We start from the raw sequence: 27,721 nt of genomic DNA on the forward strand, positions 1-27,721 counted from the left end.
AAATATGGAATCACTCAATTCTGAGGAAACAAATATGGAATCACCCTGTAAATGTTAATTTCCAAAGATAACACTGGCGTCAGATTAAATCTGTTCATTAGTCGGCAGTTGAAAAGAAGTGTTCACACCTTGTCGAGCTGTTGGATTAGGTGGATTGGCATGAATCCCGGCTCTAACACGAGATGTAATTGAGACAAAGGAGACAGGAGAGGATTATCAAAGTTCTTTAAGAAGGTAAATGATCATGCAATGTTGCAAAATATGTTGATTGTTCAGTCAGCTGTGTCTGAAATTTTGACCAAGTACAAACAACATGGGTTCGTAAGGTAATTAGCTTGTAAAAGGCAAGCATACTGGTAGACCAAGGGAAACAGAAAATGGGTCAAGACGTAAAACTTCAAGCAATGTCTTCAAAACGAAAACATGCACAACAAATCAAATGAACAAAAGGGCGGAAACTGGAGTCTCTGTATGTGACAAAACTGTAAGAAACCGTCTAAAGAAAAATGGGATTCCCATCCATCCATTTTATACTGCTTGTTTTGAATGCAAAAAAAAAAAAAGCTAAACGAAAACTGTCATTAACATCCAAACAGAAAAAAAAACAGGTTCCAATGGGCGATTCAGTGATTGGGAAAGGTGATGATGCTAAAACATTTGTTTGGTGCTGTTCTAATGGGATTTATGAAGACGACTGCCTGAAGAAAGCATGTACATTTCCAAAGCCATTGATGATATTGGGCTGCATGTCAGGTAATAATGTCACTGGGGACATGGCTCTAATTACACAGTCAATAAATGGTACATTAAAATTTTGGACACTTTTCCTATTCCATCTATCGAAAGGACGTTTGGGGATAATAACATCATTTTTTAAGATGATATTGCATCTTGCAATAAAGCAAAAACTGTAAAAAGTTTCCTTGAAGAAAGATACATAAGGTCAATGTCATGGTTTGCAAATAGTCCTTATCTCAAATCAATTGAAAATCTGAGGTGGAAATTGAAGAAAATGGTCCATGACAAAACTTAAACCTGCAAAACTGATCTGACAACAGCAATCAGAGAAAGTTAAAGCAAGATTGATGAGGAGTACTGTCACTCGATAAGTCTATGCCTCAGAGACGGCAAGCTGTTATAAAAGCAAAAAGTGGTGCAACAAAGTACTAGTGGTGTGTTGTTTTGTTTTTCATGGTTTCAAAGTTTTTCCCCCTCAAAATTTTGTGATTTCATAATTTTTTCACTGTTACTGTCCAACACAATTTATTTTCTTGATTTCTACATTTAAAACCTTTCTTTGTGGTCTAAATGCAGGGCCGACTTAACCCAAGGGGGCCATGGGGCTGAGGGGGTCCCTCCCTCCAAGCTCAACATCCCCCATCATCATGATTTCAGCAACAATGCAAATACATCACCTATTTCACAAATGTTGTATTTATGAATACATCTCCTTCGCGAAGACTGCCTGTGTTTTAGCTCAATAGTGGTACGCTGGTCTTTCACACGGGCGACGAGGGTTCGAGCCTTGCTCAAAGCAGTAGAAAAAAAGAACTCAGCGGACTGAGAGAGAGCGAGACAGAGAAAGAGAGAGAGAGCGAAAGAGAGATTAAGAGAACACAATCACTAGATTGACAGCTATGAACACCAATCATTGCATTCCATCGACAAAATCGGGGGCCCCTGGGCTTCAGCCCAGGTAAGCCCGTGCATTAGGCCGCCTTGTCTACATGACATGTAATGGAGGTTCTTTGGTCAAAAATTTGCATAGATGGTATTTTACAGACCATTTTCGATGCACCATTTTGTGGGCGGGCCTTATCTACGTACCTCCACATCGACTGCGTCTTCTCCCCATCAGCCATGTTGTAGCTTTTAGTGCTTTCATAGCAAGTCTACTTACAGATATAAGTGAGAACTATACGCTACTTTGTATTAGAACAGGAGAAGAAGCATGTGCATGCACGAGACAGTCTGCCCCACAACAAGAGGACAGAGAAAAAGAAGAAGCTTATTGACTACAGCGAGGACAGACGCCCGCAAGGCGCTCTGGGTACATTTATACCATATATGGATATTTAACCTGCTGACATTTTTCCCAACTGGTGACTCAAAGGTTGCGCAAATTCCAAACAGATCGTTGGGAAGAAGTATGAAGGAAGGCAGGATTGTTTTATAAATATCTCCGCAATGCCTCCATTTTCAGGACTTATGCAGATCCCTAATACACACAGTAATACAGTTGGTTTTGCATATTAGGGCCCCTTTAAGCCAGAAAGTTTCCATTTGAAATGACTATAGTTTTGTGCCATGTCTGTTATGTTATTTTTTCTACAAAATTAAACAACTGAATAAGTACACTCCAAGTCTGGTGATTCCATCATTTTTGCCATAGGTTGCAGACTTATGCATATGTGTTTATGTACAAAATAAAATATGTCCAAAACTAGGTGGTTGGGGCTAATATTTAGGTGTACTCTATAGTCTAGAAATTATGGAAAGTCAATTCTGCAATTTTACAACTATGGAGATAATATCAGTTTTTCTACGGTTATAATCCCCAAAAGCAATTATTGCTGACTGACAAGTATTTTATACATCACACCTAACACTGGCGCTGACTTCCTCAAGCGTCTAAGTATCTGACTTCTGGATGTCCTGAGGCCAATGTGAAAGCAAATATCCCACTTCACTGGGTACTCTATAAAAGGCAAAGTTTGACAAATGCCAGCTCTTCTTTTTCGGCTCAAATGTGGACTTTTAGCAGGTTCTTTGTGCAGGAAAGTCTACTGGGACCCTCAAATGTTGTAATTTCTGCAAGTGTTGTCTTAAGGTGTGTCTACATTATATTAAGCGTGAAAAGTAAAAGCCATGTGAAGCTGGGACTGTGCAGTGGAAAAGGGGCAAAACGTACTGTCACCGATCAATCAAGAATAGTCTTCTTACCTTGTTCGTTTAGAACAACAAACTCAACATGTCTCTCTCCTCTCTGATTTCCCTCTACACCGCCCCCCCCGTTCCCTCCCCCCAAAACCTATCTCGGTCGAGAGCCAGGGAGTGAAGAGGAGGTGCTGTAGGCGCCATGCATGCCCTGAGTCCTTCGCATGCTGCTGACGCCACCACCTGAGCTACTGGGTGGCGTCGGTGGAAGGCGGGGGGAGTAATGTACTGCGAATGGACGAGACGAGGAGGAAGAGGATGAAGAGGAGGAAGCAGTAGCAGAGAGAGCAGCAGAGGAGGACGGGGTGAAAGAGGAGATGGTAAGAGTGAGGGACGAATGCGCCCTCTGGTGATGGAGAGAAGAGTGGGAGAGACGGACGGAGTGGAGGGAGTCAGACCGAGAGGGTGGTGGGGATTCGGCGTGCAAGGGAGCACTGTGCAGGGGTGGCGGCGGGGGCAGCAAGAGCGTGGGAGTAGAGGGGCTGTGCAGCACCGACTGGGTGCGGCTATGCTGGGCCTGTGACGTGGAGGAGGAGGATGAGGGGAGAGGTGAGGATGCGGAGGCCAGGCGCATTGAGGCGGGCTGGGGGGTGGTTTGTTGGGAGGAGGAGAGACTGAGCAGAGAGCTGAGGCCTCCTGAGGTGGGCAACGACGCCCCAAACTGATGGGAGGACACCGAGGGAACCGCATGATGAAAGATACCTGCAAATCATACAGTAGAAATGGAGGGAGGGGATAAAAGTGTCAAAGAGGAAGAGGAGGGGGGGGGGGGGGGGGACAAAGAGAAAAGCGAGGGCTGAGCAAGGTTGTGCATAGCGCCAAGCAAGCACACAAAAAGCAAACAGAGTCAAACCACTGTGCCTTTAAAAAGAACCCGATCTGATTTCATTGAAACACATGCTTGTAGATAATTTAGTTTTGCAAGTGACTTGACTCTGACAAACTACCACCAAAACAAACACCGACAGAAAATAGCCAACATGTCAAAGGGCAAAGACAATTGCAGATGTTGACTGTTTTTTCCAAGGGTGTTTGTATCTGCAAGCAAGCAGCCAGTGGAAGCAAGGCAGCATAGCCAGCCTTTCGCAGGCCCTTGGACCTCCACTTACCTCACCATTAGCAGACCCATCTTTCATATGACGAAACCCGACAAACACGATTCTCTTTTTCTGAGTGCTAAATTAAGAAGAAAAAACAACATGCACTAACCTCCTGCTGCTCCACCTGCCAGCCCAGCGGTAGAGAAACTCCCAAGGCCAGAATGTCCGTTGACCAGTCGTGTGTTCCCGCCTGCATTGGAGCTTCCTGTTTGGGCGCCGAACAGTGACTGTAGGACCGAGGTCCCTCCCAGTGGAAACTGTGAACCTAGGTACTGACCAACAGAGGATCCTGTCGAGGAAACTGTGACAGCGCTGGCCCCAACTTTCCCACTAAGAATGCCCCCTCCATTGCTGGCGGCAGCAGACATGAAGAGGTTCTGGCTGGAGTGGCCACCGCTGGTCTTTAGCTCCCAATCGCGAGGGGCCTTCGGTTTCTGTAGAGCCTGGCGTGGCTCAGAAATGCTTCCGCCCTGGGTTCCGCCGCTAGCACCACTGCGGTTTCCAGTTTCTTGACTCAGGAAAGGGTTGGGGTAGTTGGATAGCTCTCCATCGCTACACTTCCTTGGCTGCTGATGGTGTTGTTTGTAATCAGAGTCTAAGTCCCGGTTTGAACCTCCCATTCCAAACGGAGATCCTCCTTGTCTAAGGTCTGAGTTGGATTGCTTGGGGTCAGAAATGGGTGAAAAGGTTGACTTCCATTTGCTTGTAGAGGACAAGGATGAGGAGGAGGAGGCCTCACTACCTGTGCTGTTACCACTGCTGTTTCCAGACTTCCTGCCTAAAAGACAGAAACAGTAAATATTAAGGAACATGAAGAAGGAAAACTATTTCAAGCATTTTTATTACCTCTTTCATTTTCCCCTATTCTATTGTGTCCATCTCTGCTTTCCAAGGAAATTGTAGCAATTTTTCTTTCAATTCTAGATGGAAAACCACAGAAAAATTCAGGTATTCAATAATCTCGGCATACACTTTTACACATGCAGTTTGTTCCCTCTCTGCTTGTGATCAGTGTAGATATTGTGGCCTTTTTTTGCTCAGTTTAGTTTAACCCTTGTGCAATCCCAGGGCCCAAAACGGGCATTTGTTCCCTATATGATTGTTTAGTTTGAAGGTTAGTGGTCTGAAATTTCGCCAGGGTTTTGTTAGAATAGGATATAAAATTATACAAATTTTCTCTTAAGAACTCTCTCCTCCCCACTGACTCCCATTACAAATGCTATTTTTAACTGACTGTAATGCTGGTATATTACTGTTTTCCCATAAAAACTGAATTAAAACAACAAAACAAGAAAATATTGTTTTGATATGATTGCACTCCTTAACCATCAGATGATGCCAGATAACCATCATGCAAAATTCTCAGGACTTGGATGAGTGTAAATGAGTTTAACTACCATTAAATTGCTAAAATGCAATGAAAGTGATCTTGGGCAGTTATACACAGGTGAAAATAAAAAAAAGTAGAAATATCACACAGGTTTGTTTAATACAGCAATTAAATTTACAAGGTGAAATTAGTATATGACATAAGCTCATAGGATGCAACTGAAGACATTTCAAGCCTTATTTTGATATACTGTTCATGATTATGGGTTACAGCTAATAAGAACCTCTGATTGAGACTCTCAGAATATTTGGGGTTTTCAAAAACTGCAAGCAATGATCATCACAATTTTAACAAATAAATACTTGACATATCTCACTTTGCATTTACCACAAATTAGTTTCTCATTTGAAATTGAATTGCTGACATGAATGAACTTTTGCACAATATTCAAATTTGAGTTTCCCCCGTATACCACAGCAGATATTTATAAAAGACTTGTGTGAACTCAAACTCAACCAAGTTATGACTGCTTTCACTCTCATTATAGCTTAGTAGGCACTAAAACTATTTGTTTCTACTTGTCTATTGAATCAAAATACCTTTGAGGAAAAATAGAGGAAAATAGAGAAAAAGAGAGGAACATTTCTATTAGCAAAAAGTGCAGGAATGCGAATCCCGAAAGAACATTTAAAAAAACAAGACCATGCTTCCGGCAATTGGGTGTAATTCTACACTATTTTACCTTTAGATTTATTATCATCTACCAACGTCTTTTTGACACTTACATGTCCCTCGTATTAATCTACCCCAGATTTTTTTTTTTTAGTAGATAATTTACTACCATTATCATTATTGAAAATGTTATGTAAAATTCTATAACATGCATGCAAAGAAGTCCGAAAATTTTTCCCATTTGGCAACTGTATCCTGTAGCCACGCCCCCTAGGGTAATTTACTTCCAGTTTTGTGACCTCTGTTTACAATCGGTCACGTCAAAAATATACCTTGTCCCTGGCTACTAATAAATACTGTAGAACTACAACTGTTTCGGAACTAACAGTGTTGGGAATTATCCAAATATGATTAGCAGCAAAGTGGACAGCCGGGAACGGAGAGCTAACGGAAATGACAGCAAGCTAGTTTTGGTGCTCCTGATCTTCTCCCTGTCCTGCAACTCAGTGTGGCGTTTAAGCGAGAGGACCAGCGAGTACCTGCGGCTGAGGCGACCGTTCAACACATTTTGTTTATATCGTATTTTTATTGATATTTCATTTTTAAAAAACGCAGAAGTGATATTTTAACACAAAAAATAAATGTGTAAAAACACGGATTTCCGCTTTTTCGCAGCAATTTTACATGTCTGAGATCAATGTTGTCGAGAATTATTGACCTTTTAATGGTTATAATTACACAAAATTCCACTCTGCAAAAAATAGGTGTTTCCTCAGAATGATAGTATTGTTTCGAATCCTGGGAAAATGTGTTTAAAGCAATACAAAATTGTTACAAGGATAACTCTTGAACCACACGTCAGATGTCTAAACTTGACTGTACTAATGAATGTTGGTGACTTCTACTTAGAACATGTGCTTTTGTAAGGTTTGCAAACGCAAAAATTAGTTTTTTCCTCAAAATGACCGTATTGTGCTTTGAATCCTGGGAAAATGTGTTTAAAGCAATACCATTTTTTATTGGTATTTTTTGGAAATATTGTATATTTTGCATTTTGCCCTTAATAAAAACAGCTATTTTTGACAAAAAGGTCATAAGACATGAAAAAAAGATTTATGGCATTGACTTATGAAACTTGTGTGCGGGACCTTTTTGGATCCTAAGAGTAAGTGTGTATAGTCAATCTAAAAACTTGCACAAGGGTTAATACTGGGGTCTGTCAATGAGACTAATTGAGGACACGCAGATTAAATCGTCAGTTAGCAGCTGGTTATTCATTCAATAACACTTGGTGAAAAGAGAACAGTTGACTCAACTTCTAGTAATAACTTTACCGTGAGCTGGAGCCGTCAGCAGGGTATCCTGAGTCATCATCATCAGAGCTGGGGGCGGAGGAGTAGTGACCTGTACCATTCACCTCCACAGGGCGCTCTCTCTTCAGGACAGGAGGTTGGCCAATTTCAGTCCTGGCCGGGCTGCGGCTTGATTGCTCTGGCGACGAGATGGCAGAGATCTCCAGAGGTTGGTTTATGTTGCTCACCTGGACAAAAATCACAAACATTGAGTTATTTTTCAACTTGACGCTCTGGTTGTCAAACTTGTTTCATTGAGCAGCAACAAAACTGCCGTCCTTCAGTGACTCACCATGGAAGTGATGTTGAGTGGTGACCCAGAGGAGTGGTTGTTGGCGTTGATCCCAGGGAATGATCTCCTCTTAGGTGAGCCGCTGGTTGCCATGGCCGCTGTGGAGCCGCGCTTCCGCCTCCCCCGCTTACGTCCCTCTTGAGAAGCGAGGCAGTGAGCGGAGTGTGATGACGACACGTGCGCCGGTGTGTGACTGTGCTGTGTGCCGGGGGACTGGTGGTTGTGGTTGCCGTGGTTACTGTGGTATCCCTGCTTGGCTGAGCTGCCGGCGTGATGGTGGAGGCGTGATCCTCCGGCCACGCTGCCTCCGCTGCCTGATGACGAGGAAGAGGAGGACGACGACGAGGATGAGGAGAAAAAGATTCTCCTCCGTAGTTCATTGTCCTGTGGTTCCGTGTCAGAGTCTGCTTCTTGGCATTCTTCGCCGCCATCTTCCGGAAGCATCCTAGGAGGTCCGTCTGCATAATGAAGAACACCCCCAGTGCTGATTGGGGGGCTTTGAATGGGACCTCCTCTGCTCAACGGTCCTGCCAGAGGTGTGTTTGTGTTTGGAGGCGATGAAGAAGCACCATTTTGATCCTCTGGGTGTAGACCTCCATTCATGAGCCCTGAGCAAGATGAATATCCTATATAACATATTGATAATAATGACAATAGGCAAGAATTTGAAAACCCACACAAATAACCAGCAGTCTACAGATATTTCTTACCATTGGTTTGACAGGCCTGAGACACAGGACTTGGAGTACTTCTCTACAACAATAGGAAAAAAAGCAAATTGTGATACAAAATAAAGAGTAAAACATAGGACTGATTCAATAACAAATGTTGCGCGACAATATATTGTCCCACAAATTATTGGGAATAAACAATATTATCAGTATCATTTTGGACCAATTTAAGCACTAGTGTAATCATAATTATATATAATAACGATAATGCATGTAACCCAATGCTATGTCGGTGTCAGAAGCTAGCAGTCCCGCCTCTACACACAGAGACAAATATTGAGGATAAATGAGAAGAGGGTTCACTTCCTTAATTTATTTCTGCTATTGAACAAACGGCCTCAGGTGCTGGGAGCCAAACCGAGTAAAAACCTATTGCACCCTGTTTGAATGTGGGAGATGAAGAAAACAAAAACACGAACATGGCAATTTATTGATATCGGCAAACTTATCAAGTTCGATTCATTGACTTATCGGCCCAGGAGAGAGAGCTGCATGATTAATCAACAACAAATAAACATTGAGGTTTTAATTAGTGTGATAATGTAACTGCAAGAGGCGGGGTTTTTTGTTTAGTTTTTTTCTCTGCCGGCATTGGAGTGACAGACATGTTCACCAATCAGAAGAATAAGACCATAAAAATAAATATAAACTGTTTCGGGCGTTAGACCGTTGTTATCTGTTCAAGCCGCACAATTTTACATGCATGAAATGATTTTATCCCATATGCCTTATCGTGCCTGGGGACAGGCCACAAAATGCGTAGTGAAGCCTCTGTTGTCATTGTATAAACAAACACTAAAAATATTTGACCAAAAACCAATGAAGCATCATAACTACCATACTACCCAAAAATATAACATGATGAGTTTTGATCATTTTATACATTTCTCATTTTTAAAAGCTATTTTTAAGTGTCTTAATGGATTAGCCCCTAATGTGATGTGTAAAGAAATACATAGATACAGTAGTGAAGGTGTGCAGACTCGAGCTGCAGTCGGTGGGTGCTGTAGAGTGAAAAGATGCCGGACCACTCTGGGTCAGTCTGCGTTCTCAGTGAAGGCCTCACATCTGTGGAACTCTTTGCCACTGGAGTTAAAGTCACATTGAAACATTAAACTTTTCTCCACAAAACTGAAAAAGCGTCTAAAGTAAAATTAGAATTGTGAGCATTAGAACTGGATGTAGTATGGACAAATGGGGCCAATTATTTTAATGTATTTTTTTTGTACTTGTCCTTTAGTATGTAATTTTCACTTTTCTTTAAAATACTAACCAGGGACGAGGGTTGCAAATTAGCCTGTGGCTAGAAGTCCTATGTACCGTACGTTGACATCGGCTACCTATGGGTAGCAACGTTTAATTGCACTGTGCCTGTCAAATAAATAATAATTGTTGGTCTTGCGTTTGTTCGTCTTTCACTTCCAAGAGGTAGAAAGATGTCCCACTCTTTATGTCGTTCTCAGCACATGAGCGCCTTTTTTTAACAGTAGTATTTACTGAACGTAGTGAGCCCTTTTTTTTTTTTAAAGTCATTCACAATCTCTGTCTCGGTCGGAGGAAAGTGGGACGCCAGCTTTACACACACAGGAAAGTACAGACAGCCTCCTTACTCGCCGCAAAGTAATAAAATTTAGGAAGAAAAAAATAGGATTACAAAGTCAAATGTCCTTTTGTGGAAATAGTTCAGCTTCAAATTAGATGGTCAATATTAGCCCATCAACACGGACAACCGAGCGAGAATGCAGTGATCGCGTGTCGGCAAGAAACAAAAAGACAATGTCCGACCTAGTTTTCTAACTTTAAAATGTTCAATATTTATCTAAATAACATTTTTGCTTACAGAAATTAGTCAATGTTATTTGTTGTTTATTTATTTAGGATAACAATGTTATTTACCTTCCAATTACAATACCATGGTAAACAATTCTACAAAAATGAGAAATAAAAGTTGATATCCTTATGAATGGGTCCTTGCATTATATTATATGTTATGATTACATTACATTATAAACACTGTATAGTGTTTTATTCATAATTTTTTTCAGTTTAAGAGCTTGAATGATGTATAGAAAAGCTTAAGTCAAGCCAATTATTTTTGAATGTAAATGATTGCATTTGTTCTGTGTGGCACCTTGAGACAATAATATGTTGATTGACAGTCTAGAGGGGGGTCAGCAACTCGCGGCTCTAGAGCCACTTGCGGCTGTAAAGCGGCGCCCTGGTGGCTCCATGGAGCTTTTTCAAAAATTTATGGAAATGGAAAAAAATGGGGTGGAAAATATATTTTGTGTCGTAATATGGTTTCTGTAGGAAGACAAACACGACACAAACCTTCCTAATTGTTAGAAAGCCCACTGTTTAATATGTTTATGCTTCACTGATGAGATTATTTGGCGAGCGCCGCTTTGTACTACTCATTTCAGCGGCCCTTGAACTCAACGTTGTGTGGATGTGACTCAACAGTTTGTTTACATGTATAACTTTTTTCGACGCTGCCACAGAAAGACGTGTTTTTATGCCACTCCTTTGTCTCATTATGTCCACCAAACTTTTTATACTGTGCGTGAATGCACAAAGTTGAGCTTTGTTGAGTTTATTGACTTGTTGGAGTGCTAACCAGGCATATTTGGTCACTGCATGACTGCAAGCTAATCGATGCGAACATGCTATTTAAACTAGCTGTATGTACATATTGCATCATTATGCCTCATTTGTAGGTATATTTGATCTCATTTAATTTCCTTTACTTATTTCCTCTGTGTATTTAGTTTATTTTTGTATGTTTCATGACACATTATCTGTATGTAATATTGGCTGCATTTCTGATAGTTGTTAGTGTGCCATGTTGTTCCAGACCACAACAAACGTTACAGAGCTTGCAAAGATTGTAATAAATCCATTAAAAGAAGACGTTTCCTTTAACTTGGACACACACATCTATGCCTTTGGTCATTCTAAGACAGTCATTTCCAGGAGTTATCTCACTCTCTGAGAAGTTTTACTAATGTTTTCCAATGTTGTAAAAATGTGTAGAATAAATATTACATTTCAACATTTCTGTCAACGAAGATTTGCATCAGCCTGCGACACATAGTCATTTTGATAGTAGGCTAATATAGCTAATTAGCCACTTACATCATGTGTTGCCAACATTATAACACTTATATAAGTCTTTTGATTTTTTGCGGCTCCAGACCGATTACTTTTTTGTATTTGTGGTCCAATATGGCTCTTTCAACATTTTGGGTTGCCCACCCCTGGTCTAAAGTGTCTTCTTTCACCCATTATTTATGCAGTTTTATGCTTCTTTGTGTATTAAATATAAAAATCGCAAATCGAATCGCAATCAGGTTTTTTCTCAAAATCTTGCAGCCCCTGCCCAGGCCTAGTAAAACATTTCACTGGGATGACAATGCTCACCAGCCTCTCAGCCCGACTAGGCAACACAACACTGGCCAGTGGAATGCTGACTGGAAGTTTGCTTGGGTGGACAGTGCTCAGAGGAATACTTATTGGAAGGCTTTTGATGCTGCTTTCTCCCTGAACAGATGGACTCTTCTCCTTTCCACCCTGAATGGAGAATTGTTTAAAATACGAAATCCAGTATAAATATATAAATACAATAAAGAGCATCAAAACATTGAAAGAGCCCAACATCTACCCTCTCAGTGTTCCTCTGTGTATCAGATGCATTAGGAGACAGGCTGCTCTGCTTGGCTCCAAGAGGGGAGTTCATGCCACCCATTTCCATCCTGAAATAATGATGCAGTTAAAGCGGTTTAATTAATCCACTTGAAAAACTATAGCAGTACAGACCTGTGTGTGGGCAGCCCGAGGCCTCTCAGGTGGCCAGAGGCCGTGGGCTCCTGGTTCAGATGCCTGCGCAAGGCAATTTTGGCTGGGGAGAAGCGTGTGTAATCAGGAAGAGCGTGGGAGATCTGCAGTCTCTGCCGAGCTTCAGGCATGGCAGACACCATGTCGTGGTCGGGAGAGATGGGGAGATAGCGTGAAAGAATCTCAGTCTTAGTGCTTGGCCGCTCAAAAGAAGGCGAGCTGGTGCCGTTGATGGGTCGTTCTGGGCTGATGCCATTAAAAGCTTGGGCAGAAGACAGGGCAAACTTGGAGGTGTCCATGTCTGCGGAGGAGCAGGCATCTGGGTTCTTTCTATAAGGTGAATCCTCACGAGGGCTGTAAGATTTGAGCTGAAGAAGCTCCTGCTGCCTTTGACTTTTTTCCAGCTCTACAATGCTGATCTGCAGACACCAGAGGGAGCCATTATGCAATTAAACAATAGTCTTAATGCATGAGAATGTCCTCTCCATACCTGCAACTCTAAGCAGTGCCTCTGCTTCTCAGAGATTTGTCTCCGCAGGGCCTGCTTCTCCTTTAGTAGATTTTCCAGACACAATGAGCCCCAATCTAGCTTCAGTTCCTCACATCGAGACTTCAGCTAGAAAAAAACATTTTTTTTTAAAAAGGCAAGATTTGGAAGGATGATGCTTTATTAAAAAAATCAGGCAGCAGGTACCAGTAGCAGGCTGTGGTCTTTCAGTAAAGCCATGTCTCTCTCGAGCTGTTTTGTCTGCTCTTTCAGCTGATGGTTATGAGCTGATATCTCCTTCTGAGCCTGCAGCAGGTCCTCCACAGTGAGAGCTTTCACTCCCAGCTGAAATACACTCAAAATGTCAAGTTTAAACAACACACAAGACCGTCCTTGATGACAGAAAGACAACACAAAGCAAGATGTTCCACTCAGAAGTTCTTTCTGCCTTTGCTGCAGTATTAAACATCCCATATTTTGCTAACTTTACTTTCTAATAGCGGTGTAACGGTTTTGTGGATACGGCAATATTTCGGTTTCAAAGTCTTCACAAAACTACCTTAACCCCTGATGGTATCAAACAAAGACTTGGTTTGTATTTCTTTCCGGTGCTTTAGCGTTGCGCGAGTCTGATAATAAACTACATCTCCCAGAATCCTCTGCGCAGCGCAGGGCACAATGCTGGGTGCGTGGAACGCCGTAAGCAGAAAGTAAAGTGTGTCGATGAGAGGAATTGTTTTTTTGGACATTTCCTGAAAAATGTCATCAAAATCTATCCATAACTCTTTGAGTAATATTGCTAACAAACAGACGAGCAAACCCTGGTGCAAACAATCTATTTGGAGGAGGTATGAAGTTGAAGCTTTTCCAATGCGACACAGAGCCAATGGGTCACGGAGATAAACGTGGGAAATATGAGGAAAATGAAAAACTATTTGATAAATCCTCAATCCCACCACCCTTGTTTCTACAGCTAGTTTCTCTGGATGTTAAAGGGGGGCTGGAGCCTGCAGCTTACACCCTGGATATGTCGCCTTCTCATAAACTGTGATCCGGGAAAGATATTTGAAGACAGCGAAGTCAAACATCAGTTTATGGGGTATTTACATTATTAAAAGTTAAATTGTTAGTTAACTGTTCTGAAAAACAACATATTCCAGACTAATGTAAACATGTCCACTGTGGAGGACACTGCTTGTCCAAAGTAAAAGTTGAAAGACACGAAAGGGAACATGATTGTGTTACACTGGATGTTTACATTGTCACTTTAAAGACAAGCAACTGTAAGTGTTTTTTTCTTTATAATATTTGCTTGAAACAGTCAATGTTCCTGCACTATTATGTTTGTAGTAATAAGCATGATTTGAACATTTTGGCATTATATTTGTGTTCAATTACAGTGTGTGTTTATTGTAAACATTCTACACACTTAATTTTACACACTATAACATTTTAAATGTATATATATATATTTTTAAACATATACTGCAATAATATCGCACCGTGGCCTTAATACAGTGATAATATCATGCTGTGAGATTTGATACCGTTACATCGCTACTTCTTAAGCATATGACAAACATGACAAAAATGTATTATCACCCTCACTTGGTCGCTTAGGGAGGACAGCATCGTGTTAAAAATAAAAAGGCTTCGCTAAGCATCTTAAAACAATGTCTAGAGCGAGACAACCATCTGTACATCTGCAGGTTTCTTCTTTTTTTGCAAATAAGTTATCATATTTTGATGTTGATGTGAGTGTAATGTTAGCATTATAGCTCACATAGCTATGCTTGTGTTGCCAACATGTATGTCCTTTCCCCCATTTAATGTTTTGTTGCCTTTTGTGATATATGGCATCTATTCCGTAAGACAAGTGCATAGTTAAAGTGTACGTGTAAAAACAGTATTTTTTTTCCCTAGCGACAAGCGTGGATAAACACAGCTCATTAGTTTTAAAACTACAGACACAAAGCAACAGCTTACCAGTTGGGGCTTACTAAAAGCACTTAAAAAAATGTCTAAATTCCAGAATCAAGGCTAGATTTTGGCCAACACAACTACAATACATGACTGTGGGGGGTCTGAAACCTATTTAAAGTTTATGTTGAAGAGGTTCATTTAGCCTACTAATGTGTATTTATAAATGGTTGATATATATAGGCTAGTAAGGTAATGTTTTGTACCTGACAAGTTTCGGCTATCTTGCTTCTGCAGCCTTCATCAGAGGTGTCACGTGATGTTAGCGTGACGTCATCTGTGACGTGTTATATGGATTGTTCCATCCCACCTGAAGTGGTGGGATGGCGGTGTCCCCTAGATAGCCGAAACTTGTCAGGTACAAAACTTTACCTTAGTAGCCTATATAAATCAACCATTTATAAATACCTATTTAAAGTTGTTGAAAAATACTTTAATATGGGACTTTTAAGGATGTTTCTCACCTCATCGAGTTTGGTCTGAAAGAGACCTTTGATTTTGTCCTTGTGAGCCTGGCAGATGGAATGGAGCTGCTCTGCCTGTCCAGACAAATCCCTGTGTTTTTGCTTTTTTGACAAAAGCGAGAATGCAGGCTATAAGACTGAGGATTGAGGCCTAAAATGCAACATATTTATTTCAAGGACAAATAATATAGCAACATTTCGGCTCACCTTCTCCTGCTCTAAAAGCTGCTGCAGGTTGGAGCAGTACTGCGGAGTCTTCATGTAGGCCATAAACTGGAGGTATTGAACTTTAAAGTTATCTGTCAACAAAACATGTGGGTGACATATAGTTAACATTGTGTTCTGGTTCCCTCATCCATCCCAGTTGGTTCTCGTGGGCTCACCGAGCAGATTTTGCAGACCAGGAGGAGTTGGGCTCAGCAACAGTTGATTGGCTGGATAGTGCTGAACTTTAGGAGGTAGTTGATAAAAGGGGCTCCGTGGTTGCAGGTATGCATCTGCACAATCAAAAAGCAAGAGTTTCAAAGCCAAACACACACTCGATCACAGCAATATCATAACCCATGCAAAAACAACGAATGTTGTATTGTGTCCGCTGACCCTGAGGGGGTGCTGCAGAAAGGGTCTTGGCATGCAGCAAATCCAACGCGCTCTGGTTCTTCTTGTTTTTGTCAACAGCCGGTGCTGCCTTCTTGGGTCGACCTCTCTTCTTGTTGTTGCTGTTGTTGTTCAGCTTCCGACCTTTGGACATGAGCTTTGCTCGGCGGGGTTTGGCGGCAGCCTTAACCACTGTCACCAAAGGAGGCTGCTCCTCCTCCCCACCAGAGTCCTGCTGTGGGTACACGTGCAGATCCGTTCAAACATAAGCAACACAACTATTATATTAGGAAAAGACCATTATACAGTAGGTCCTACCTTGTTTTGTTCCTTAGTTTTGGTGGGCGTGGTACTATTGCTTTTACTGTCCTTTGTATCTTTCTGCTGACGTCGCCTAGCTACCTCTTGCTCTTCCTGAAAGAAAAATGAAATAATATTTAGTGTGAGTTTGACCCATGTAAAATAATTACAGCAGCGTATTTATAACAGGGGAGAGGTGAAGACCAGGACTTACCCTGAGTTTAGGATTTTTGAGACTTGCAAAGTAGTTTTCAAGCTGAAAAGAAATGAAATCAATCAATGTTTATTTATATAGCCCTAAATCACAAGTGTCTCAAAGGGCTGCAAAAGCCACAACGACATCCTCGGTACAGAGCCCACATAAGGGCAAGGAAAAACTCACAACCCAGTGGGATGTCAATGTGAATGACTATAAAATTATAAATTAATATTAACAGCCTTTAAAAGAAGATTATATAGGTGTATCTATTTAAAATAGTGCTTACTATGGTGCGGTCTATGGTATGCAAATAGTAGGAAACAGGCTTTCCAGTCCAGGACACAGAGCCCCTCAGTGGCGAGAGCTCCACCACACGCATTATTGTGCCTATATCTACACAGGAACACAGAGGAACATCAAGGCTGCAGATCACTGGGTTGTTAAGATTTGAATGTCGGCCGCAATACCAAAATCTGGCACCACTTACCACTCAAATTTCGGCTGTTTATTCGAAAATTCAAGGGTGCAAATGGTTTGGAGGATACAATTTTTCCACCTGAAAAAAATACAGATTATTTTAAATGCTGATGCAATGTGAAGGAATGTATTTTTTTAAACTGTGTATTCCATATGCCAAGGGTGTCCAAACTTTTTCCAGTGTGGGGCTGCTTACAAAAAAAATTGAAGGACGCTTGGGCCACTTTATTTTCCTACAGTAAATACACTAAAACAAATAAGTCAATCAATGTATGCTAAACTATCTGAACAAAACATCCACATCCTCAATTAGTGTAATAGCTGGTCCAACCCCATTGAGATATTTAATATCTTCAAGGTCAAGCTTTAATTATCAGGGATATACGCACCCTTTTAACAAAAGGGGAACATTTCTATCAACACAAACAGCTACCACGCAAACCCAGAAGGAACATTTAGAAAATCAAGACTACATGTCCTGCAATTGCATTTCTATACTAGATTGTACCTTTAGATTCATTCTCATCTACTAACCTCTTTTGGCTTCTTTTTGACACTTACTGTAATGCACCACTTTTTTTTTTTGAGTAGACAATTTCCTATCACTATTATATTTGAAAACATATGATATACAATTCTATAACATGCACGCAAAGAATGTTTTCCATTTGGCAACTCTATCTTGTAGCCACATCCCCTCAGGTAAGTTACTTCCAGTGTTTTGACCTGGGTTTATAATCCGCCATGTCAAAAATATACGCTCTCGCTGGCTACTAATAAATACTCTAGAAGTGCAACTGATTTGGAACTAACAATGTTCAGATTGTAATCATCCAAATATGATTACCAAAGTGGACAGCCGTAAATGTGGGTCGAAGAGCGAACGGAGGCAACGAAAAATAAGATAGCTCAATGATTAGGTAACTAGCGAGCTTGTTTCGGTGCTCCTGATCGTCGCCCTGTCCTGCAACTCAGTGCAGCATTTAGGCAAGAGGAACAGCGAGTACCTGCCGCTAAGGCAGTCCTTCTCAAATAGTGGGGTGGGTCCTTGTGGGGGGGCGCGGTGCAATGCCGTACCAGAATATGATGAAGCGTATCTATTACTTGGCTTCACTGTAACCACGGTGGGAGATGAGGTGTGTTGTTTTCTTTAATGTTAATAAGCTTCCAATGTTATGCAGAGGTAAAGTTAACTTTCATTTTATAGACAAATTATAATATTTATTTAATTTAAAAAAATACTTGCTCTTTTGTCGCAAATAAATGTTTAAAAACGTGTTTTCGCGGAATAATCAATTTCCATGTAGCATAAGTTTACAAATAGCCACTACTGACCCAAAGTGCAGTACAATTTTTTAATTTTTTTAATGAAAATCAAAAATAAGTACAGACAAGGCTATAAATATACAGCTAAACGAACCAAACAATAAAATGGCAAAACACATTAGAAATAAAATAAGGAATATCCATAAAAATAGTAAAAAGTCATAAATAATAAAAATAAAAATGTCCAGCTCAGCATGTGTTAAATGCCAGCGCAAACAAGTGAGTTTTAGTTGTAATTATTATTCTTTACTAATATTATTATTTTGCCAACTAAATAAAACTTTTTTGTAATCATCAAAGATTATATACAATCAGCCGCAGAGGTCGTTGGCCATTCTGGTTTTCAGGTCCTTTTTTAGGAGGATTTGGCCCAATAAATGTTTTCTTTGTTTTAGTTTTTTTGTGTAATGTTCTAATCGGGGGTGTGTTTATTTTTTGGACTGTGTCACATGCTAATAAAAAACTGAGCTGCAGGCCGCACTTTGGCCACACCTGCTGTATGCAGTGACGGAATACACTGACCTTCCTTCATGTTTGCAAAACGTTCCTTCAGCTGGTGATCCACCTCGGGCCCGAAGGCAAAGTTATTCACGAAAATAATACTGGAAGACATGTGAAGATTTTAGCACAATGTAAGAGAAAAAGGTCATACAAGGATGAAAATGCATAAGGAGGAGTGTTTCAATCTGTTGTCAATCCTAACCTTGTGTTGGCAATTCGTTCTTTCCATTCTTCAGACAGAAAATCTCCCCTCTCCAGCTGAAAATGAAAAACGTTGAATTTTTGGAGCACTGACCATTGTTACTGTGCTTATTGTTAAACTTACTGTGTATTCCCCGTGTTTCTTCCCGTACCATTTCATCCACTTTTTAAACTCTTTGTCCATGGTCTGAAGAAAGAGCACTAACATTAGCAAACAACCAAATTAAGCAGATGCATGGCCGTAGACGACCACAAGGTCTCCCATCGAAACAGGGCATCTTCCAATGGTTTATTGTTTTACCAATGAAATTAGGTGTGGGATTCCCCAATGCTCAATTTTAGGCCCCATTCTTTTTAATCTTGCTTCTTGGGGAAGTCATTAAGGGACACATTGTCCACAGTTGCGCTGATGATACACAGTTGGATATTGCCGTGTCCCCTGATGACACAGTTGTCAGATACCCTTTTTAACTGCATTTTATGGACTGCTGTGAATTTCTTACAGCTCAAACAGGACAAAACAGAGATGTAGGTACTGAAGGCCAGAAAGAGTCTCTATAACAAAAATTACGAGATTTTAAACCAACACGATCCATAAAAATTCTGAACTTGATTTTTGACACTGAGCTGATTTTTATCCTACATATCAAAAATAGTTTTTTGTCATCTTACAGTAACAACAGCCCGTTTCTTTCTCAAGAGGTGTTAATGCATGCTTTTATCTCCTATCGCTTAGACTATTGTAATGCTCTGCTTTCTGGTCTACCCAAAAAGAGTATTAGAAATCTACAATTATTGCAAATCTCAGGTGCACGCGTACTGACGAGGACCAGAGGGCAGGAGCACATTGCACCAGTTTTTAAGTCTCCCCATCTGCTTCAGGGTCGATTTTAAAGCTCTATTATTAGTTTTTAAATGTCTTAATGGCTTTGTATCTATTTGACTTGCTTTTACAATATCAAGCCCTGAGGATATTTAGGTCCTCTGGCACGGGCCTGTTATCTTTACCAAATAAAAACTAAAAAAAGACCTACGGTGAGGCGGCATTTAGCCACTATGTCCTCCACCTGTGTACCAGCCTGCAGAGACTGTTGAAATGTATTTAAAAAAAAAAAAAAAGTTAGAGGCACACCTTTTTAATCAGGCTTTTTATTGACCAATTTAAACTAGACTTCTAGGTTCTTAATTAAATTTTTTAATTTTCTGTTTTATGGCTTACTATTATTAGTATTATTCCCAATATTTTATGTTTTTAATAATTTATATTATTTATATTCTAAAATATGATTTATATTATTTTCATTTTTTTTGTCCTTTCCAGCTCCTGAGGAAAATCATATTGTTGATGTAGATGCCCATATTTTCTGTACAGATTTACTTTACAAAAGAAAAGTGTGGGTTACTTCTCTTGTTGCCTTATTTGTATTTGACTTTATTAAATGGATTTATTTGAATGTTTAGTGCAGCCTGACCGGAGCACGAAGGGATAGAAAGAGAAAAAAAAGGAAGACAGAGGGGGAAATTGCCGGGACAAGAGGGGGATAAAACCGAGAGACAACAACAACAACAACAGAACAGCACCAGCAAATGCGATATGTAAAAATATGATGGTAAAAGTGATATAGCAAAGAAGCAGTTAGTGAAGTAAATATTAATAACACAGAAATGACAATGAAAATTATTACACTACCAATGGAGCAATACAAATACCAATAGAAATAGCCCTATTGATAATAAATAATAACAATAATTACTTCTATTATCAACAATACAGTTGTTTCAAACGCAACAGTGCATATATGTAATGATAACATGAAATACAAAAAAAAGCAGATAAATGGAGGGGAAGAAAGAGAAGCGAACTGTATTAACCTTGTAGATTGTTATAGCAACAATAGGTTAAGCATTGTCAGTGTGCCATGTGTTATCCAGTTTTCCCCAGGGGAACAACGTTAACATATGTTTAATGAAACGTGAATATATGCATGAGTGTATGTATGATTATGTGCTTTTATATGTACAGTAGGGGTGTAACGGTACACAAAAATTTCGGTTCGGTACGTACCTAGGTTTAGAGGTCACGGTTCGGTTCATTTTCGGTACAGTAAGAAAACAACAAAATATATATTTTTTTGATATTTATTTACCAAATTTGTAAACAATGGCTTTATCCTTTTAACATTGGGAACACTATAATAATTCTGCCAACGTTAATCCACATTAAACTGCCTCAAGTTGTTGCTCAGATTAAATACAATGACAAAACTTTTCTTCTACATATAAAAAGTGCAACATTAAACAGTTTCAAGTCAACTCATCATGCTTAATTTATTACAGCATTTGGGAAGCCTGTAGTTGATTTTTATTATGTAAATATTATATTTTTATCAACATGTGATAGCAGGGACCCTGCCATTCAAAACTAGGCTGCTGCATTACTAATGATTAATGTAACTAAAGCTGAAAAAATAGTACAATAGCAATAGGAGAGACTATTCATCCCTGAACACCATGGAGTTCATGTAGGCTTTATGATGCACTTACATTATTATATCAACTATCAGAGACAGAAACTCTTCATTTAACATAATGTCCTTTTTTGCTGCTTCAACACAGCTCAATCAACACAGAAAAAGGTAAAGTGAAATGACAGACAGACAGGGCTTTGCTGTCCGTAACACACAGGCACACGCACACCGCAAAATGAGCTAACGTTACGCTAAAAGCTAATTAGCCTTCACCTCAAGCCAGGACTGCGAGCGAGCTGAGCTGCCGATTAGGTTTCTAGAAGGTCAACGGGCTCATAGTGATGTTACTAGTAGTTGACTGGGAGGTGTTTATTATAATTTGGGGAGAGTCCGCTGCCTTATGCTCACCTGCTAAACACCTACCTGCTCGACGCTGGAGTACTGATTCCATGCGCTCTGAATACGCACTGCTGATTGGTTGTTACCGCTCTGAATACGCACTGCTGATTGGCTGTTACCGCTCCGTGTGTAATCAATCAGATGGTTGTGTGGGTGGGACAATGCTGGGTGCTGTGTAGAGTACCGACAGGGACATAGGCAGAACGCGGAGCAGCTTGTTAACACTTTAGCTTTTGGCTACTTAATATGTTCGTGTGGAATCTCGTTCGGTACACCTCCGAACCGAACCGAAACCCCCGTACCGAAACGGTTCAATACAAATACACGTACCGTTACACCCCTAATGTACAGTATGTGTGTTTTCAAGATCATGTTAATTTCAATCAATCCATCAATGTTTATTTATATAGCCCTAAATCACAAGTGTCTCAAAGGGCTGAACAAGCCACAATGACATCCTCGGTTCAGATCCCACATAAGGGCAAGGAAAAACTCAACCCAGTGGGATGTCAATGAGAATGACAATGAGAAACCTTGGAGAGGACCGCAGATGTGGGTCACCCCCCCCCCCCCCCCCTCTAGGGGAGACCGGATGCAATGGACGTCGAGTGGGTCTAGCATAATTTGTGTTTTTTTTCAGTGCCATGCCACATTTTGTTATCATTAGTGCTGTGTGTGCGCGTGCATTTTTGTGTTTTCTTCTTTTTTTGACCGTAGTAAAGTGCAACTTGCCTGTGCATGAAAAGTGCTTTATAAAAAAGTTTGATGTATTGATGTGTGTACTGTAACATTTGTGCAATAAATCAATACAATTACCTCTGCATAGGTTGCTGGAATATCTGCCTTTTCCACGCCATAGTAGTGTTTACAGTTGGTCGCTGCGGCAACCTGCAGCACCACCTGGCCCACGCCTGCAAAGAGAAAACACTCGAAAAATGAGAATTCCGTCATTTATTGGACATTTGTACAACATCACCGTAGTACAAAAAACTTACCGCTGCCAAGATCAACAAAGGTGTCATCCTCCATCATCTCCATCTCACCGATGATTTGAGCCACCAGGTCGAAAGACGTCTCCCCGTACACCTCCGGGGAGAAGGGCTCATAGTTGTTTAGCTTCTCCGGGTCGGTCACCGAATGGTTGTATACCTGCTGGAGGATGTGTCTCAACAGCCCGTTGGAAGGTCGCTTGTTCAGCTTCATGGGCTGAGTGGTCCCTTTCCACTTTAAAATGGGATTAAAAAGCATATTTCTATGAATTACCTGACCTTACATTACAAATGTTGTTTTCAAACTTTCTAAAGTGTAGAAGTTAACAACTACAGTACAACAAAAAATAAAAATTGACACATATATTGTCAAATATGACATTGTTGGTTTAGATTACACTGTAGATATGACATGAACATAGTACTGTTACATTATTTATTTTCTGTTACAAGTTTTATTGACTAATAACTCAAATCCATCTGCTTACCAGCTGGTGAATGCTGTCAATCGCCCTGTTGTATTTGTCACACAGTCTCTGCATACTCTCAAAACTATTACAATTAAAAACAACAACACAAATTGGTGACACTGTATCCACATTCCTTCTATCGTGTATTTTGTATGTTTTTCGCTGAAAATTGAGCGACACTTAAGGATCAGCCTAAACTGATCCCAATTAAACTTGTTTTTACACTTGGGAAAGTTAAAATGTCATTTGGAAAATGCCACTGCAGTTCACAAAAGTATTTTGATGGTGAGACGTTTGACCCTCTTCATTAATTCCTGTAGGGAAAAATGTCTTCAAAATCCTGAGAAGTCGAGCAGTGTCCAAAAATGATAAAATGACTATTATCAAAACAAAAACAGCCAATACTGTACTGTGAGAATATGCAATATGTATCTTAAAGGCCTACTGAAACCCACTACTACCAACCACGCAGTCTGATAGTTTATATATCAATGATGAAATCTTAACATTGCAACACATGCCAATACGGCCGGGTTAACTTATAAAGTGCAATTATAAAATTCCCGCCACACTTCCGGTTGAAAAACTCCTTTGGATATGATTTATGCGCGTGACGTCACAAAAGCAACGGAAGTGGTTGGACCCCATCGGACCCGATAGAAAAGCCTCTTGTTTTCTTCGACAAAATTCCACAGTATTCTGGACATCTGTGTTGGTGAATCTTTTGCAATTTGTTTAATGAACAATGGAGGCTGCAAGTAAGAAGATTGTTGTAGGTGGGATCGATCGGTGTCTTAGCGGCTAAGTACAATACTTACAGCAACACAACAAGGACTACTTACTACGCCTAGCCGATGCTTGCCGCCAAACCCACGGATGAAGTCCTTCGTCGCGCCGTTGATCGCTGGAACGCAGGTGAGCACGGCTGTTGATGGGAAGATGAGGGCTGGCTGGCGTAGGTGGAGCGCTAATGTTTTATCATAGTTCTGTGAGGTCCGGTTGCTAAGTTGCTAAATTAGCCTTAGCGTCGTTAGCAACAGCATTTTTAAGCCTTACCAGGCTGAGAATTTTTAACCGTGTAGTTACATGTACATGGTTTAATAGTATTGTTGGTCTTCTGTCTATCCTTCCAGTCAGGGGTTTATTTATTTTGTTTCTATCTCCATTTGAGAACGATGCTATTACGTTAGCTCAGTAGCTAAGTGTGTCACCGATGTATTGTCTTGGAGATAAAAGTCACTTTAAATGTCCATTTCGCGTGCTCGACTCTCATTTTCAAGAGGATATAGTTTTCGAGGTGGTTTAAAATACAAATCCGTGATCCACAATAGAAAAAGGAGAGAGTACATAGTTCTGTGAGGTCCGGTTGCTAAGTTGCTAAATTAGCCTCAGCGTCGTTAGCAACAGCATAGTTAAGCCTTACCAGGCTGAGAATTTTTAACCGTGTAGTTACATGTACATGGTTTAATAGTATTGTTGGTCTTCTGTCTATCCTTCCAGTCAGGGGTTTATTTATTTTGTTTCTATCTTCATTTGAGAACGATGCTATCACGTTAGCTCAGTAGCTAAGTGTGTCACCGATGTATTGTCTTGGAGATAAAAGTCACTTTAAATGTCCATTTCGCGTGCTCGACTCTCATTTTCAAGAGGATATAGTATCCGAGGTGGTTTAAAATACAAATCCGTGATCCACAATAGAAAAAGGAGAGTGTGGAATCCAATGAGCCAGCTTGTACCTAAGTTACGGTCAGAGCGAAAAAAGATACGTCCATCACTGCCTCTCAAGTCCTTCACTGTAACGTTCCTCATCTACGAATCTTTCATCCTCGCTCAAATTAATGGGGTAATCGTCACTTTCTCGGTCCGAATCTCTCTCGCTCCATTGTAAACAATGGGGAATTGTGAGGAATACTAGCTCCTGTGACGTCACGCTACTTCCGGTACAGGCAAGGCTTTTTTTTATCAGCGAGCAAAAGTTGCGAACTTTATTGTCGATTTTCTCTACTAAATCCTTTCATCAAAAATATGGCAATATCGCGAAATGATCAAGTATGACACACAGAATGAATCTGCTATTCCCGTTTGAATTAAAAAAAATCATTTCAGTAGGCCTTTAACTTGTATTACAAAATGTTTACAAAGCTTATTCACCTTCCCTCCTACCTTGCTGCTTATCGCCCTCAAAAGTGATGTTTGAAAAAATAAAAGGTAAACGTGATGCTAAGTGTTCATATATCCATTTCATTTGTCATTTATACATATTTTGCATTCATTTATGCATGTAAAACTATAATTATCAATTAAAAAGTGTTTTCTTATGACATTTTTGGGTCTGTGTAATGGACTCATTGGATTTACATTATTTCCTATGGGAAAAAATGTTTCATACGACTTGTAATTTTTAAATGGACCCTTTGGAATGCATTAATGAAGAAAACAGAGGTAGCACTGCAATAAATACATCTAATGACTATCACTGTATGCTTTGAAGTCGTGTATGTTATTTTGAGACCCACCACTTGGTGTCGTAGTCGATGAGTACATAGTTTTCCATTGCCAGTTTGAGGTCTGGAATCTCTTCGCACACCCACCTGCACCCACACACATACACACACATTATTGTACCTAAACCAGTCACACGGCAATAAAAAAAAACAGAGGAGTATTGAGTCAGGAGTCCACAGGCGTTGCTTACCGAATGGTCTCGATGATTTCTTGAGCAGCATCATGGTGTTTATCCTGGCAAGGGAAAGAGGTGATTAACTTTCTAGAACTTCAAATTATGACAGAAAGCAGTCAAGCAGTAATATACATTAATAACAACACACAGGCTGATGGCAATAGGATTACACATACACCTCATCATGTGTTTATCGCATAATTAATGACTAAAGGACTTAACAGGAAATAACTTCATTACGATGACAGTGGGATCTTTTTTTCTTTCTTTTTTTACCATTATACATGGATGACGCTTCTTAAGTCCAACGCAAAGAAATAGCAACAAACTTAAGACCTACTCTGGTGATGCCGCTGCAGAAGAGTAGCAGTGATGGAAAAGGAGGATAAATTTGATGTCAACCATAGAACAATAAATTAATCTTATTGCTGCTCAGTGTTGCTACGAGAGCATTAAACCTGCACTGTAATTGAATTGCTCCTTGCCAATAGTGTATGATAACATCACCACAAATCAATAGAATGACAAGCTCCATGGCAAATATATATCATGTAAATAATGAGAACGTGCTGCCGCGATATATAATGGTATAGGGATAGGACTGGATGATTATGGCAAAAATAATTATTGCGATTATTTTGATTGGTGTTGAAATCAAGATTAATAATACGATCATTAAATCATTTGAAATCATGAATATCTATTGTACTACCAAAACTAACTTTTAATAAAATTTAAAAGAGCAAATTATTAATTGGTAACAAATAAACAACAAGTACAAAAATTATAGTAAGAACAATACATTTAAAGTACCAGTGGAGTGGAAAAACAAGTTGCCTCTATATTGAAGCTATTGTCATATATATCTAATTTATGACACCTAAAGACTTCCAACGTTTGCGAATAAACAGATACGACCAAAATAGTATCAATCTCACAGAGATTCCCAACCATTTTGAGAGATAATGAGGAAGCCAGACACGTCATCGCGTGACGTAGTGGTAGGGACCGCAGATCCCTTCATCACCAAAAACAATGCAAATCGTGCAGACTTTGTGAGAGCCAACAACGTTTACTTTGGGCAAAATTTTGATCCAGAACCTTATAATGTAGATCCTGAGTATAAGGAGGATGAGCTACAAGTTTTAGAAGCTCTGCTAAACAAATCCAGCCTTAGTGAAACACTAAGCATCATGTAGCAGTATTGCTAAGTGCTAAACAAGAAATACAAACTACAAACATAATAAAATGACAGCTTACTGTACATTGTCTACTATCACTTTGATGACGACTAATAGGATGTCCATATCTTCCTGTTTATATGAACAATTAATCATGATGTACACGATTGGATATGGTTTAATGGATACAATGAAACCCAATTAAGCATAGGAAGTCAACTTGTTTTTCCACTTTACTGGTACTTTAAATAATAGCAATATGAAAAACAAATAAATCAGTTTTTCCTGCTTAAATAGTTTTGAATACCGTTTTTTACATTTTACACTTAGTTTACTGCCACAGAGTTTGTGCTTTTTGTGTAAAATAAAATGCAGTAACATTTAGTTAATTAAATGCAGAAATTCTCACATTTATTGGTGCAATACATCCATCCATCCATCCATTTTCTCTAGCTTATTCCCTTCGGGGTCGCTGGAGCCTATCTCAGCTACAATCGGGCGGAAGGCGGGGTACACCCTGGACAAGTCGCCACCTCATCACAGGGCCAACACAGATAGACAGACAACATTCACACTCACATTCACACACTAGGGCCAATTTAGTGTTGCCAATCAACCTATCCCCAGGTGCATGTCTTTGGAGGTGGGAGGAAGCCGGAGTACCCGGAGGGAACCCACGCAGTCACGGGGAGAACATGCAAACTCCACACAGAAATATCCCGAGCCCGGGATTGAACTCACGACTACTCAGGAC

At 40.1% G+C, this 27,721-nt stretch overlaps 1 protein-coding gene across 6 annotated transcripts in view; it reads right to left on the reverse strand.

Annotated features, from left to right (window-relative positions):
• dot1l (DOT1-like histone H3K79 methyltransferase) overlaps positions 1–27,721 on the reverse strand; it is a 59,445-nt gene that overhangs the window by 17,662 nt on the left and 14,062 nt on the right. Inside the window, exons 2-29 of one of the 6 annotated variants that reach the window (XM_062038780.1) lie at positions 25,802–25,845; positions 25,623–25,697; positions 23,125–23,188; positions 22,797–22,871; positions 22,643–22,733; positions 22,464–22,558; positions 18,905–18,967; positions 18,782–18,837; positions 18,601–18,680; positions 16,763–16,831; positions 16,562–16,668; positions 16,291–16,332; positions 16,095–16,190; positions 15,780–16,011; positions 15,563–15,676; positions 15,387–15,478; positions 15,180–15,281; positions 12,943–13,080; positions 12,739–12,864; positions 12,231–12,667; positions 12,076–12,166; positions 11,835–11,984; positions 8,394–8,436; positions 7,684–8,309; positions 7,374–7,579; positions 4,884–4,957; positions 4,147–4,815; positions 2,944–3,639 (exon numbers count right to left, since the gene is read on the reverse strand). In XM_062038780.1, coding sequence (XP_061894764.1) covers positions 3,032–3,639; positions 4,147–4,815; positions 4,884–4,957; positions 7,374–7,579; positions 7,684–8,309; positions 8,394–8,436; positions 11,835–11,984; positions 12,076–12,166; positions 12,231–12,667; positions 12,739–12,864; positions 12,943–13,080; positions 15,180–15,281; positions 15,387–15,478; positions 15,563–15,676; positions 15,780–16,011; positions 16,095–16,190; positions 16,291–16,332; positions 16,562–16,668; positions 16,763–16,831; positions 18,601–18,680; positions 18,782–18,837; positions 18,905–18,967; positions 22,464–22,558; positions 22,643–22,733; positions 22,797–22,871; positions 23,125–23,188; positions 25,623–25,697; positions 25,802–25,845 — 4,665 coding nt within the window. In that variant the 3' untranslated portion in view covers positions 2,944–3,031. Of the gene's footprint in view, positions 1–2,943; positions 3,640–4,146; positions 4,816–4,883; positions 4,958–7,373; positions 7,580–7,683; positions 8,310–8,393; positions 8,437–11,834; positions 11,985–12,075; positions 12,167–12,230; positions 12,668–12,738; positions 12,865–12,942; positions 13,081–15,179; positions 15,282–15,386; positions 15,479–15,562; positions 15,677–15,779; positions 16,012–16,094; positions 16,191–16,290; positions 16,333–16,561; positions 16,669–16,762; positions 16,832–18,600; positions 18,681–18,781; positions 18,838–18,904; positions 18,968–22,463; positions 22,559–22,642; positions 22,872–23,124; positions 23,189–25,622; positions 25,698–25,801; positions 25,846–27,721 lie in introns of all 6 variants that reach the window. The other 5 variants (XM_062038781.1, XM_062038779.1, XM_062038783.1 and 2 more) reach the window with 5 other exon arrangements.

The sequence above is a fragment of the Entelurus aequoreus genome, linkage group LG27, assembly GCF_033978785.1.
Source record: "Entelurus aequoreus isolate RoL-2023_Sb linkage group LG27, RoL_Eaeq_v1.1, whole genome shotgun sequence".
NCBI classification, from domain to species: domain Eukaryota; kingdom Metazoa; phylum Chordata; class Actinopteri; order Syngnathiformes; family Syngnathidae; genus Entelurus; species Entelurus aequoreus.